General features: G+C 48.5%; 4 protein-coding genes across 4 annotated transcripts; 2 read left to right on the top strand and 2 right to left on the bottom strand.

Moving 5' to 3' along the window:
- Window positions 1-108: 108 nt before the first annotated feature.
- EURHEDRAFT_518339 (type I HSP40 co-chaperone YDJ1) lies at window positions 109-1,539 on the top strand (the record flags this gene model as incomplete). The annotated part of the gene is made up of 4 exons (XM_040786664.1): window positions 109-144; window positions 210-279; window positions 344-1,165; window positions 1,223-1,539. 4 exons carry the CDS (start codon window positions 109-111, stop codon window positions 1,537-1,539), a joined length of 1,245 nt encoding a protein of 414 aa, XP_040635167.1.
- A 2,947-nt stretch (window positions 1,540-4,486) lies between these two features.
- On the top strand, window positions 4,487-7,036 carry EURHEDRAFT_405969 (SLC26/SulP family anion transporter; the record flags this gene model as incomplete). The annotated part of the gene is made up of 1 exon (XM_040780427.1): window positions 4,487-7,036. The coding sequence occupies one exon, from the start codon at window positions 4,487-4,489 to the stop codon at window positions 7,034-7,036; it is 2,550 nt and encodes an 849-aa protein (XP_040635166.1).
- Window positions 7,037-9,738: 2,702 nt separating this feature from the next.
- EURHEDRAFT_416352 (EMC6 family protein) lies at window positions 9,739-10,811 on the bottom strand. The gene is made up of 2 exons (XM_040782930.1): window positions 10,516-10,811; window positions 9,739-10,446 (listed from the first exon to the last, which is right to left on the bottom strand). Exons 1-2 carry the CDS (start codon window positions 10,588-10,590, stop codon window positions 10,084-10,086), a joined length of 438 nt encoding a protein of 145 aa, XP_040635165.1. The 5' UTR covers window positions 10,591-10,811; the 3' UTR covers window positions 9,739-10,083.
- Window positions 10,812-11,343: 532 nt separating this feature from the next.
- On the bottom strand, window positions 11,344-13,299 carry EURHEDRAFT_464826 (RNA-binding protein VTS1; the record flags this gene model as incomplete). Its single annotated transcript, XM_040784989.1, has 3 exons — window positions 11,344-11,400; window positions 11,455-12,743; window positions 12,798-13,299. 3 exons carry the CDS (start codon window positions 13,297-13,299, stop codon window positions 11,344-11,346), a joined length of 1,848 nt encoding a protein of 615 aa, XP_040635164.1.
- Window positions 13,300-14,418: the final 1,119 nt, after the last annotated feature.

Below are 14,418 nucleotides of genomic sequence, written 5' to 3'. Positions count from 1 at the left end.
TTGATATCCTCTTCTGTTTTCTTCTTCGTCCTCCTTTTGATTCGCACATTTCCGAAAAGTTCTTCGATTTCCCCTCTTTTCCGTCAGCTTTTAGACTAGACCTTCACAATGGTTCACGACACCAAGCTTTATGACATCCTCGGGGTAAGGACCTTGCGATATGTTTCATGATTCAGTCGGAGCGGTGAAACTAACAAGCTGGCGATCAGGTTCCCGATTCAGCCTCTGAGGCTCAGTTGAAGTCGGCTTACAAGAAGGGTGCTCTTAAGTACCACCCTGGTATGTTGGCTTTATGTGCAAGAGAGGTTTAGCTTTGGAATACTAATTATAACTTTGCGTACAGACAAGAACGCAGACAATCCCGAAGCCGCCGATAAATTCAAGGAACTGTCTCATGCCTACGAGATTCTGTCGGACCCGGACAAGCGCTCCGTCTATGATCAACTCGGTGAAGAAGGCCTCGAGGGTGGTGGTGCCGGTGGTGGAATGGGCGCTGAGGATCTCTTCGCGCAGTTCTTCGGCGGCGGCGGCGGTCCGTTTGGTGGCATGTTCGGCGGTGGTATGCGGGACACTGGCCCAAAGAAGGCCCGTACCATCCACCACGTTCACAAGGTCAACCTGGAGGACATTTACCGCGGCAAGGTCTCGAAGCTTGCGTTGCAGAAGTCTGTCATTTGCTCAGGCTGCGAGGGTCGCGGTGGTAAGGACGGCGCCGTCAAGTCGTGTACCGGCTGCAATGGCTCTGGTATGAAGACCATGATGCGCCAGATGGGTCCCATGATTCAGCGCTTCCAGACCGTTTGCCCTGACTGTAATGGCGAGGGGGAGATGATCCGTGATAAGGACCGTTGCAAGAAGTGTAGTGGTAAGAAGACCGTTGTTGAGCGCAAGGTGCTCCACGTCCATGTCGACAAGGGTATCAGGAACGGCCACAAGGTTGAGTTCCGCGGAGAGGGTGACCAGATTCCTGGTGTCATGCCCGGAGATGTTGTCTTCGAGATTGAGACCAAGCCTCACCCGCGGTTCCAGCGCAAAGAGGACGACCTTTTCTACCAAGTTGAGATTGATCTTCTTACGGCTCTTGGTGGAGGCAGCTTCTCCGTTGAGCACCTCGACGACCGGTGGTTGAATGTGAACATCGCTCCTGGCGAGGTTGTCACTCCTGGTAAGTTTGCGTAAAGCTGTATGTGAAGGAAAATACAATGCTAACAGACATCTTCAGGCTCCATCAAGGTGGTTCAGGGCCAGGGTATGCCTTCGTTCCGTCACCACGACCATGGTAACCTCTACATTCAGTTTGACGTGAAGTTCCCCGAGAAGGACCAGCTGCAGAACCTTCACCTTTTGGAGCAGGTTTTGCCTCCCCGTATGGAGCAAACTCACGCTCCTGCCGACGCTATGGTGGAAGACTTTGAGCCTGAGAACGTTGACTCGAGCGAGTACTCGCAGGCCCGGGCACAGGGTGCTGCTGCTGGCATGGATGAGGATGACGACGATGTTCCTGCGGGTGCCGAGCGGGTGCAGTGTGCATCTCAGTAAACGACTCAAATTTGGGACAGAATTTATGAAGTTGACGCTGCTGGGGCAAATGATGAAAATTTTATGATACCATTTCAGCCCTGGTGATTTTCTGGGTTTATTTTTTTCTTTCTCTGCTTATGATTTGCTTTTGCTGGCTGGCGTTTCGCTCATGAGACTTGGGAGATGATAATGGAATCTTTTTTCCTCTTTTCTTTCTTCCCCCATTCCTGTTATGAACTTTCTTTTTCCTTTTGTTTTAATTTATTCCCTTGCATAATGCGGTTGCTCATTGGGTTGCATGGGAATGGGGCTGGAGGTGATGAGATGAACGAGAACACGGTGGGAATTTCGTTAATTGTTTGAATGGGAATGATATGGGTCGGAGCGTGTCGATGTTTATAGATCAATCAATTGGATTGCATTGGTTTGCCTTGAAACAGTGCCGAGTGGCAGAAGTCCAAACAAGTGCTATACTGTGAGCGGATCAATAGAATTGCTTTGCATATGCCTTGAAACAGCGCCCTCAAGCCGGAATGAGTGAACCGAATGGACGTAGGTGCTATGCTGAATTTGATAAAGCTGCTGTCTCAGATATAACCCTAAAACTAGGTCTAATGCAAAATTCGATCTGCGGTTTCATGTTGAGATCAATGCGTCTCAGACTAGATACCGAGGCTAGTCAGAGATACATTTGTACAAATTTATATCAACTGGCTCTCAAACACAAACGGTGTTACTCTGGGTCTGTGCACTGTTGGCGGGTTACTCCGGTCATGGAGATCAAGTTTTGCACGTCCTAACCAAGCCCTGTGCCCGTACGCTTGTCTCCATTTAATGTCTGCAGCTTACTGGAACGCATTGTGTCTTCCTATGCAGTATTGGAGCGTCCCCTGGCCGAGTCCGCACACATTCGACTGAGGTTCAAATGCGTTGTTAAATCACATGGACAGAACCAGTAGCACGACATAATAAGCTCAGCTGATACTATCACCACAGCCGATGTAACCATGTCGCCCATCTAAACACTTGAACCGCTTCAGCCGCAAGGCTACTACGTGCAAGTGACCAGATCTAGAAGACGGTAAATCGTTTCACTTCCCTCCGGTGTACAGGATTCAGGATGGTCGAGTACTTGTCTTGCATGAGGGATATTTCTCAGTCGAGTCGAGTCCAGAGCCTTGGTCAGATCGTACGACCCTGCACGTAATTAAGCTACTCCATGGAGCACATTAAGCAAGTATGTATCGTACCTTTGTATAGTGTACTATGACATCCATACTCCGTGGAGATACTTGAATATTCATTGCTTCTTGTACAAGTACTTGCGCTCGTGTGATAACGAGCCAAGCTAATGATTAATTTAAACATAGCCTCATTGGTTACCCAACTCCTCTATACGAGCCCATGAGTTTGGAAAAGCAAATAAGCGTAACTCTATAGGTGATCATGGGGCCAAGAATGACATGGCAGGATTCGTTCCTTGGAACTTCGTAGATTATGGACAAAGCACGAAGCACCCAGTTATATGTAAGGGAGGACGAAAAGAGAGGTCTCAACGAGATTGGCAGTGTCAATGCGAGAATTAAAGTTGAGTTCCTGTCAACCTGAAGTACGGCAAGTCAACTCAAAAGAGTAGGCCAAGCAGCGATAAGATGGATGATGTGATTTTGATCTGGATGGTGTTAGAGTGGGGTACATATTGTGTGATGCCGGAGAAATGCATCTCCATTAGTTATTCAATATGGAGTTGAATATAAAAATAGTAACTAAAAGTATACGGAGAAATAAGTAGAATTTGATCATTATAGAGTCGTGACCAACACATTTATATATACTTTAAACCAACTAAGCTCAGCTACCCCGGACGTGCTCGATAGCAAAAAGGAACAAGACTTCCCAAACAGGCAATCTTCAAGAACGCCCCGCCGGCAGCCGTTCGCAGGTTTCACCATCAGTCAAAGCGATGGCGTGTTCTGACAGAATTATGATTGGTGAATAGGGATTAAAGGTGGAGGGTCACTGCACGAGGCTTGTGGGGTAGCGCGGAGCCGGGTCATATTTTATTGGTGGGTGGACGAGCCCTTGCCCTAGCGGGTCTGGAGCTGGAGATAGTGGCTTGGCGTTTACGGACAGAGAATGACAGTTATACACGCAGTTATGCGCCATACACTGAGTAGACATACATATGCTGTACATACTCAAGTAGTATGTATCTAGTACAAGTAGAGCATTGAATGTATAGACTACAGAGTAGAGAATACAATGGGTACAAAAAAAAATTATGGATGCTGTACTACGGGACTGTCCCGAGATAAAATAACAACCACGGCCCACGCCGTCGTCATCGGGTCCAGAACCTGCGGCAAATCCCAGACTTGTTGCTACTAATTCTATCCTGACGATCCATTACTGCTATCAACTTGTCATCCGCATACGTACCTCTGCTTTATTTTTGACCAGTTCAACGGCTCGTTCAAAAACTGCTCTGTTTCTCTGTTTTTCCTTTCTTCCTCTTGGTTTATCTTCTATCCATTGTCTGCGCAGCATAGTCCGCGGCAAAACATCGGAGTCTAGGGTACCCAACGCCACCCACGCAAGAACACGCTGGTTATTTTTTCATTTTATTTGGATATTACATCGTTTCTATTACCTTCAATTCAAAAGTACTACACCCCTGTACAGAAATACCCCCGGTGCTGCCATACCAGCTCGAGATCACGACATCGGACTTGGCCTCCGATTGATTACTTCCACTAGTTTATTTTTTTTTTCTTTCGCGATCTCGCCATGGGATTTATTTGAACATATCTTCAGCCACTGGTATATACTCTTTTTGTCTCGATTATATACGATTGATTCACCACTTTCGTGCCTATCCCTTCTGGAAAGGGCTTTCTTTACCCTCTACCTTATATAGAGGTCGATTGAGCCAGGCTGAGCCTTGCTCCCAACCTCATCTTTCACCATGTCTAAAGAAGACCTCAAGACCAAGGTCGGCCATGGCCTGGCAAAAGGCCTTGGGATTCAGGTCGCCTACCGTGACCCTCTCAATGCCGACCAAGACGCCGTCACCCGGGGCGAGTCGACCTTTTCGGTTGGCACTATGGAAACCTACTCCTACCTCGAACCCGAACCTACATCTTACGAATGGATCAAAGAGCACACCCCCTCGTTGCGTGCCCTTGGTCTCTATGTCTACAGCCTCTTCCCTTTCTTGTCATGGATTACCCGGTATAACTGGCAATGGTTTATCGGAGACTTGGTCGCAGGTATCACGGTCGGTTGTGTTGTCATTCCCCAGGGTATGGCCTACGCCAAACTGGCCGAGTTGGATGTGCAGTTCGGTCTCTACTCGTCCTTCATGGGTGTCTTGATCTACTGGTTCTTCGCTACCTCCAAGGATATCACCATCGGTCCCGTTGCTGTCTTGTCTACTGTCGTTGGTTCCGTCGTCATCAAGGCTAAGGAAATTGAACCCGATATTGAGGGCCATATCATCGCTTCCGCCATGGCCATCCTCTGCGGTGCAATCGTCTGTTTCTTGGGTCTGGCCCGACTGGGTTTTATCGTTGACTTCATTCCTCTTCCCGCCATTTCAGCCTTCATGACCGGCTCCGCTCTCAACATTATCGCCGGCCAGGTCAAGAGCTTGCTTGGACAGACCGCGGATTTCAGCACTCGAGGTGCTACCTACGAAGTTATCATTGACACTTTGAAGTACCTTCCCAGCGCGAAGATCGACGCCGCCATGGGTGTTACCGCTCTTGCCATGTTATATATCATCCGTTTCGCTTGCAGCTACGGCGCTAAAAAGTACCCTCAACGGGCCAAGATCTTCTTCTTTGCCGCCACCCTGCGTACCGTCTTTGTCATTCTGTTCTACACCATGATCAGTGCTGCAGTCAACCTGCACCGGAAAGATGATCCTCTGTTCCAGGTTATTGGCGAAGTGCCACGAGGTTTCCAGAATGCCGCTGTCCCGGTTATCAACACCAGAATCATCAAGGCCTTCGCCAACGAACTTCCCGCTGCCGTCATTGTCCTTTTAATCGAACACATTGCCATTTCCAAGTCCTTTGGTCGTGTCAACAACTACACCATCGATCCTTCCCAGGAGATGGTTGCCATCGGTGTGTCCAACCTGCTTGGTCCTTTCCTCGGTGCCTACCCCGCCACTGGTTCCTTCTCGCGTACCGCCATCAAGTCCAAGGCCGGTGTCCGGACTCCCCTTGCTGGTTGCATCACGGCCATTCTTGTCCTTATCGCTATCTACGCCCTGACGGCTGTTTTCTTCTACATCCCCAAATCGTCTCTGGCCGGTGTCATCATTCACGCCGTTGGTGACCTAATTACCCCTCCCAACACAGTTTACCAGTTCTGGCGCGTTTCACCCTTGGATGTTATTATCTTCTTCGTCGGTGTGTTTGTCTCCGTCTTCGCCACTATTGAGGACGGTATCTACTGCACTATCTGTATTTCGGCTGCCGTTCTGCTGTTCCGCGTGGCCAAGGCCCGCGGCCAATTCATGGGCAGGGTGTCTATTCACTCTGTTATTGGCGACCACCTCGTGGATGAGCAAGGGAAGTATGGTCCCGTCAACAACCGTTCTTCCGAGGATCAGGACCAGCTGCACCGTTCGATTTTCCTCCCCATCAGCCATAACGACGGATCGAACCCGGAGGTCAATGTGGAGCAACCATTCCCTGGTATCTTCATTTACCGATTCTCCGAAGGATTCAATTACCCCAACGCCAACCACTACACTGATAACCTGGTCCGGACCATTTTCTCGCAAACTCGCCGCACAAACCCCTTCGCCTACTCGAAGCCCGGTGACCGCCCATGGAACGACCCAGGCCCACGCAAGGGCATTGTGGCAGATGACGAAAAGCACCTACCCCTTCTTCGCGCCGTTATTCTTGATTTCTCATCTGTCAACAACGTCGACGTGACCTCAATCCAGAACCTCATCGACGTCCGCAACCAACTCGACATGTACGCCGCCCCTGAGCGCGTCCAGTGGCACTTTGCCCACATCAACAACCGTTGGACCAAGCGTGCTCTTGCCTCTGCCGGTTTTGGTTTCCCCACCCCTGCCTCTGACAACGGTTTCCACCGCTGGAAACCCATCTTCAGTGTGGCCGAGATTGAAGGCAGTTCCTCCGCCGCCGCGCACGCCGAGATCATCAACAACCAGCATATCAATCCGCCTCCTCCGAAGGGAGAAGACCCCGAGCAGGGTCTCAAGAACCAGTCCCATACTACAACACATGAGACCAGTCGTGATATCGAGGAGTCGTCCGACGGTAGCAGCAGCAGCTCCCGCGACGACAAGCTGCAAAAGGACCTCAAGTCCAGCAAGGCGTACCAAAGCCAAGGGCCGCGCAAGGTGGCGATGGTGCAGGGCATCAACCGGCCATTCTTCCATATTGATTTGACTAGTGCGCTGCAGAGCGCATTGGCAAATACACCCGAAAGTGAACCATACAACAAAAATGGTGGTGAAGATGCATGATCGATTGGTTCCCTGGTGGAGGTCGGTCTAATCTTTTATCATCTCTTATGGTTGCTTTTTATTGATGTGCATATCTTCTCTTCTATTTTACTTTTGAGCGATTTTGGATTCCACCATGGCTTGCATACGTTGTTTTAATGTTCTGCTAGGTATACCCCTGTTTGGATGGCCTTGGTTGGTTTTGCTTGTATATAGATAGACTTGGCTCGAGTATCTCCTTCGGAGTACATAATAGACTTTCTCTCTTAAATCTTGCGCCCTGGTCGTAGTAAAGTCACATACCTTGATGAGCCTCCTTTAGTGAACATCTTACCATGTATCTTGGAGCCTCTACCATCGTCAAGATATACCCTTTTATTCTTTCACTCACGTCAGTTCATCTTCCAACAACCAAGCTGCTGCAACACTTCCTCCGGCACTTCCCAATTCTCCCCATCAAATATACGAGCTTAGGCCGTGCACGTCGTTGTTTGAACTTCTTTCTATCGGTTTTGTTGCACAAGTATCGGGCTATGCCTTTAACCTTGAAAGCTAACCATGCATAACAGACCCATGACCCCCATGGCGAAAAACCCGAGCGACGGCCAAGGACGCTGTCCGGCTCTTCATACCTTTAGAAAACAACGTGGAATCATACCAGCAACCTCACGTGCTCTTTTTCGAAACGTGAAGTGCTTCGCTTGAGCGCAATTTGAATGCTTGTTGGGTTCAACTCCTCTGCCGGAGTACCGGTATCAAGAGCAATTCTGGCACGACCGCAGCGTCGGACATTGCTAGAATCGAGATGAGTGCCCATTGCAGGTCTAACACTTCCTTTATTTTGTCCGCAATTTTATCAGACAAACATTATTCTGATATCGTCTTTGGAGAAAACCCCTAAAGAGGACCTGACATCTCTCGACGATGACAGTCTGATCACACTTGGCTGGGCCTCGCGTACCATCCAAGATGCTTCCTCTACCTGTATTTGCTGTCACCAACTCAATAGGTCTCTGTGGCAGTGTCACCTGCCAAAGGCTTTGTAGCATCGTCTGAATAGGTGTGGATCGTATACGACTCCTTTATGCGTGATTTGAAAACAGAAGAAGGCAAAAAAACTAACGGAGCATCGCACACGGATTTGTGGACTTAGCGTGAGCGTGTTCCATTTTTTGGAGTAAAAGAAATTTCCCAATCCTGGACAGATATTCTGTGAAGACGCTACTTGGTCTTTGGGGATCGTTACTCACAGTTTCTTCATGAGCATAACCAAGGAGCTATTGACAGTATCTGCATCCCCTGATGGAGTATAAAGTTGTTTTTGTTAATTGGGCCTCGTCATTTATGGTTCACTTATTGCCATATGTACTTTCATGCGGAGTTTCGTAGTCTCTTCGAACATTGTTTCCACTGCTATGCGTGATATAATACAAGACTTTTTAACCTCACTCAGACCTACCACTGAATTGTATGATGATGGGCAGGCGTGCAATCGGGACAGGCCATAATAGCCTAGTACTCTATACACTGTCATCGATTTCGGTTCCAGATCGCTGGTGTCCACCCATGTTCGAAAATGATATCTCTAGTTTCTGCTGTAGAGATGTAAGTCAAGAAGGATCTATATCCCAAAGTAAAGGTGAGATGCCTACCAGGTATGTGCGGGTGACAATAGCATATCGAAATTGGCTGATTCTGCAAGCGATTACCTTCTCCGGTGCCCATAATGTCTTCAATCGTTGCCACTTGGCCTTGCTTGAGTCTTTGTAAGACGCAATCCTTAGTCTGGAATGTGTTGCTCAATAAAATGGGGTTAACACTGTTTGCCTGCTTTTCCCAACGATGCGTTCAACTTCGAATAACGTTGAAACTTCGCAACTAGGGCTTAATTTCTATGTACTATACCGACAAGAAAACAATCCCGAAAAGGCAGAGGGCCGTATCGCTTAATCAATATCTTTAGGGAGGGGGGGGGGCTGCTGACTGTTGTGTTGTGGTCTCTAGGAACCCCAGAGTTGCCCTGTTTTCCCCATATGTCTCGTCCAACCATCCGCTATCCGTCAGATAAATCGCTGTGAATGCATGAAGCCCATGCTTCGAAAATGCTTGAGTCACAAATATGTCCATCATAAAGTTGTCACCAACTGCCACGGCGATGTATTGCTTCACGAAGGTCTTTGTGGGAAGCCTCGAAACGCGGTCTGCGCCCATGCCTTGGCTCCCTCGGAATCTAGCAACAGCGCGATGATAAGCGCATGAACTCTGCATCGCATTTTTGGAATAGCATCATTGCTGCAAAAATGTAATTAAACGGAGTACCGCAATAGTACAATCAAAAATACGACATCTCGAGTTTTGGTGAGATTTATGTCAACCGAGTTTGACTGTCTGTCGAACAAGGATTCTTGGTATGTCCAAAGCTTTTATCTGTCCTCTAGAACTGGGTGTAGGGTGTTTTCCTTTCCCCTGTGTTATGCTCGCATGTTATATTGCTAAAGAGCTTAGACAAAGTATTCTCGAGGATTTGACAACATGACAATGGAAAAATTTTGGTGGGATGGATCTAGATGGAGGAGGCAATGGTGCTAATGAAATACGATCATGTACTATACAGGAGGATGAAGAGGGCAACTCGAGAGAAGTGAATAGAAAAAGCCATGCTCCTAAAGATGCCTGGCCCGGCAAAAGAATGGCCTGACTATAAACGGCACATGAACATCAAGCTAGTATATTCACTTATCAATATTCGATAACAAGGCGCTCTACTATCACTTGCCCAAGATATCCAACAGTAGCTATGCTCGTGTTTCGTCGCCGATAAAGGCCTATGGCGCTGTGTCTGGATGAGCGAGCAGTTCATGTCCACATGGTAAGTCGATTATATTGAAAAGCACATAAAAATGCATGGCACCAGTATCATTATCGAACCAATAAATCCCAGTATCGTAGTCAAAAACACCAAGTGCCAGTAATAATAGTACACCACCCGGGCCACTCAAACCACCACCTCAAAGGTAACCCCATTACCAAAAACAACCTCCTATATCCCTTCTTTCCCTAAATGGCAATCACCTCAAAACACCCCCAAGACCCGACCACCCCAAAATAAACCCCGAAAGCGCCTCCCCAAGCACCCCACCCCCAAACCAAACATCCCTCCAAGCCCCCTTCCTCAGCACCTTTCCACTCCCCTGCGTCTTCCCTATCCGCCCACCTATACCAATATCCTCAATCTCTCCACCCCCAGCACCCGGAAAGAATAACCCAGCACCCTTTCCGCCAGATCGATACAGAAGAAGGATGTGGAAGAAGCCGGAGACGGTGACCGTACCGAGGAAGTAGAATGCGAAACCGGTGGAGGATTGGAGGGCGAGAATTCCTGCGGAGAGGCCGAGGAGGAAGGAGGTTATGGAGTGGAGGTTTGAAAGGATCTGTTTGTAAGAAGAGAGAGGTGGTTAGTTGGGGTGGTTTGGGGATTGGGGGGTTGCACGGGGACGTACGCGGTTGTTGTGTTGGACAGATTCAGGAACGAGGGGGTTGATTAAGAGGGATATTTCTTGTTTCGTTGGTGGCATTTTGGATTCTTGGTTCTTTTGGGTTGGATCCTTATATTTGGTTTCTGTGTTTCGTAGCTCTCGAGATAATCTGTTTGAGTTGAGCAATTTTGCGGTCTGGTTGGTCGAACGTATGCGCGCGTGATATCAGAATAGTGATAATACAATTTGTTCTGTATGTCTTCCTGTGAAATAGCAGTATGTATAGATAATGAGCGAGGAAATGTGGTCGACTGCAACGCCGGAGCTGCAGTGTCGTCGGGAATTATGAAGTTGGCGGCCGGAACGGACCAATCAGGCCACAGCATTCAACTACACTACCTAGCGCATACTAGAATACAATTTACGGACAGAACACTTCATACATTGATCCAAATCAATTACTATACCTTCCAGACATCTTCACTTATATCAATTGTAGCATCACGGCATAGACATGGCCTGGTCCCCCCCCCCATATCCAGTACATTGAGATCATCACCAGTCAACGGCAACTGACAGAAAAGTCCAATATAGTCGAAAAAATCACATAGATAAGAGAGACAAGTAGTAAGTACAAAGGTTTATCCTTTTCGTCATGAAGTAACCAAAAGAGCAGAAAACAGAAACTCGAATCAATTACTAAACAATTACTTTGTCAAGGTTCCAATCAAATCGCTCATGGAGAATTATCGGATCCTGCCACTTATGTCCAAAGACAACTTGTCAATTAATGCAGTAAAAACGTTCAAGGAAACCACTGAGAAGAGAAGAGAAATGGATATATGCATTCAATCACGCAGTGTTCTCGAATTTTCCATCCGCTTTGGCCTCGCGGACTTGTTCAAAGACCTATCATGATACTGTCAGTTTTTGTTCGTTTCTAATGGCCATCAAGGATCTTACCTTGAGCATTTTGTTTCGAGCACCCAGGGCGTTTACACCACGCTCTTCTAATGCCTTGTCGTCGAGTTCAACCAGCTCGGTCCACTTGAGATCCTTCAAGTGGTCGGTATATTTATGCAAACGCAGAGACCTCAGCCAGCTGGGGATGTCCTTCAAGAGGGTCGGGTCAGTGGGGTCCTCCGGCGGCTTCGAGCTACCCCGGCGACCGCGTGGTGAACGACCGCGAGTAACCTCGGAGTGGTCGGATAGATATCCTTCGTGACCACCAAGGCCAAACTGTCCAATTCCAAGAGCACCTAATCCGTTACCAAGGAGGGCGCTGTTGGGATCATAGGCTGTCAAAAATCCATTGTTCTGCGGCGACGTGAATCCCATAGGACCGAGAGTGCCACCCTGCATGGCGATTCCAGGAGATGTAGGGCGCGAACGTCGCCCTGCCATGGCAGCTTGCTGTTGGGCCTGCAATGCAGCAAGCTGCTGAGGGTTCAAAAATTGCCCAGAGACGACATTTGGTCCCGGAAGACCGGGGCTGGTAAGGCCTTGCGACATGTTCTGGCTGTTACTGGCATTAGTGTTCTTTCCTTGTCCATCGTTGGAGCGAGCACGACGGTATTTGCGGGCATCATCCAATGCAATGCGATTGTTCACCGTAGATAAAGCAGCGAGCTTCATTGCGGTGGCGTTAGCCACCATATCGGCTTGCTGCTGTGGCTGCTGCTGTGGCTGACCGCCAAAAGTGGCAGTCATGGGAGTGTTGGTCATGGATGCCCAGCTAGCGTTTCCAACATTGTAAGGTGACAGCAAAGGCGCTTCGATGTCAGGGGCAGGAATCGTGGCAGTCTGGGTGGTGGGCAGTGGAGATCGCAAGCCAGAAGACGCGGACGGCTGGCTGAATTGCCCCATGGGCTGCTGCTGACCGGACGATGATTTGGGGCGAGCAATTGGCGGCTGGTCAGAGCCACCACGCTGAGTCCAAGGAGAAGAGGGCGGCTGGCCCAAGCCCTCGTTGTTGTCAGGGGCGGAAATCGTAGGCGCGACAAACGACGTACGGTCCCCAAAAACAGCACTGTTACGGTTCGAGGGAGGAGCATTACCAGTCTGCTGGGTGAACTCGGCCTTCTTCCGTGCAATGGCCGCAGCAGCATCCGGGAACATCGCATTGATGGTGGAGGAATCGAGACCCGAGTTGCGCTTGGCACCTGGGGAAGGCGGAGGACGACCAAGGGAGTTACGTGAACTGTCGACGTTCAACTTCGACATAGCGTCATTCAGGCGGTTGGACATGGCATCTGCAGAAGTTATCAGTCATCTGTCCAAATATGTAGGAAGTAGTATTGACTCACCCTTTTCGCCAAAGTTGGCTGGCGACAATAAACCAGACATAGGATGGCTCTTTGCCATCTGCTGCAGAACCTGAATGAAGAAACGAATCTGCACCTGGGTGGTCTGCTGCAGCAGAGCGTACAGAGCAGCAGTCCTTTCGGCCTCGCTGAGGACCCGGAACCACTGTTCAATGGCACTGAGCTCATCCTTGAAATCCTGATCCAATGTAGCTGCCGCCATCTCTTCCAATGTAGTCTCATACTGGTCAATGTCGGAAAGCCACTGCTGCCCCGCACGGTCTAGCGCATCCTCATTATTGTTCTGATTGTGGGATTGCTGATTGTAGAAAACCTCCGATGACGGACGCATACTGCGGGAGGACAAAGGTGAGGGGAAGCCGGACATATCGGCGGATGCTCGCAGCTGATGAGAACCCAGGTTGCGAGCGGACGACGGCGGACGAAGGGTTGAATTGGACGCGTCAGGAGTACTGTTGCGGTTACCAATGATATGACTGGCCATGAAGACGGATATCGATGGGATTCAATCGGAACGGGAAAAAGGGTTGATCGATCGGGATAATCGTGTGTCCTTTCTTTTCGGAACCGGCCCCAAGGTATAATAAATATCGATACAATATTACTGCAAAACACCTGCAGTTCCTGCTGAGTTTGCGTCGTTGTGTGTGCGAAATCGAGTAGAAAGTTTATACCGAACGACACCCTAGGTTGACAAACAAAAATGCTGTATTTTCGAAATGGAATAAAATGAAGGTCGGAAGCGAATTCCAAACGGCGCAAAGGATAACCAAAAAGAAGATATCTCTCGAGTACAGAAACTCCGAATATCCCAACCACAACAGCTCTAGGTAAGATTCGAGATTGGGGAAGAGGGGAGGCACAGACCAGTCCAGTGGCTGCACGACCTGAATCGACTGGCAAAGATAATCTGGGAGGGCAAGTCGGTGGTGGCCACGAAGGCGTTGTTGTGTGCGTGAGTGGTGTGTAATTAGGAGAGACCTTGTGTGGCCGTTTCTTTTTTCCGTTCTTTTTTTTTTTTTTTTTCTTGCAATTGCTTTTTAACGAAAGGATGTCAGAATCAACTGCGGAAGTGTGTCAAACACAGCAAGCAGAAGATCTGAAGCATCAAAAGAATAAGAAAAATAAGGAGAAGAAAAGAAAAAAGAGCAAAAAAGGATGGGAAGAGATGCGATGGATGAGATGGAGAGAGGAGAAAGAGAAGAGAAGAGACCAGAAGAACAAGAAGCGAAGGATCGGATTGAGACTTGGCCCGATTCGGCAACTCAGAGGTCACTGGACCACTCCAAACCTTGACCCAGCATTAGTTCTAGTTCTTGTCTATTTAGCTGCTTGTCTATCGCCGAATAGTTTCTTTAGTCTATGCTATTCTAATGAATAGTCTTTGTTCGCGACACCATTGACTTTTTTCTTTTTTTTTTTTTTTTTTTCTTTTTTCTCCGGGCACATCCACGTTCTCGTGCCTTGCCGGTACGTACTGCATAGGAGAATTACGACGAATTCTGCTAATATCGTGCTTAGAATAAAATCATATTATATTGGAATTTACTTTATCAGCAGGGATAGAAAACAAACTACGCAATGCTGTGATAGGCCACCTGCA

Source organism: Aspergillus ruber (assembly GCF_000600275.1).
Source record: "Aspergillus ruber CBS 135680 unplaced genomic scaffold scaffold00034, whole genome shotgun sequence".
Lineage (NCBI taxonomy): Eukaryota > Fungi > Ascomycota > Eurotiomycetes > Eurotiales > Aspergillaceae > Aspergillus > Aspergillus ruber.
The sequence above is the reverse complement of the archived record's forward strand: the minus strand, read 5'-3'. Positions and strand labels throughout refer to the sequence as shown.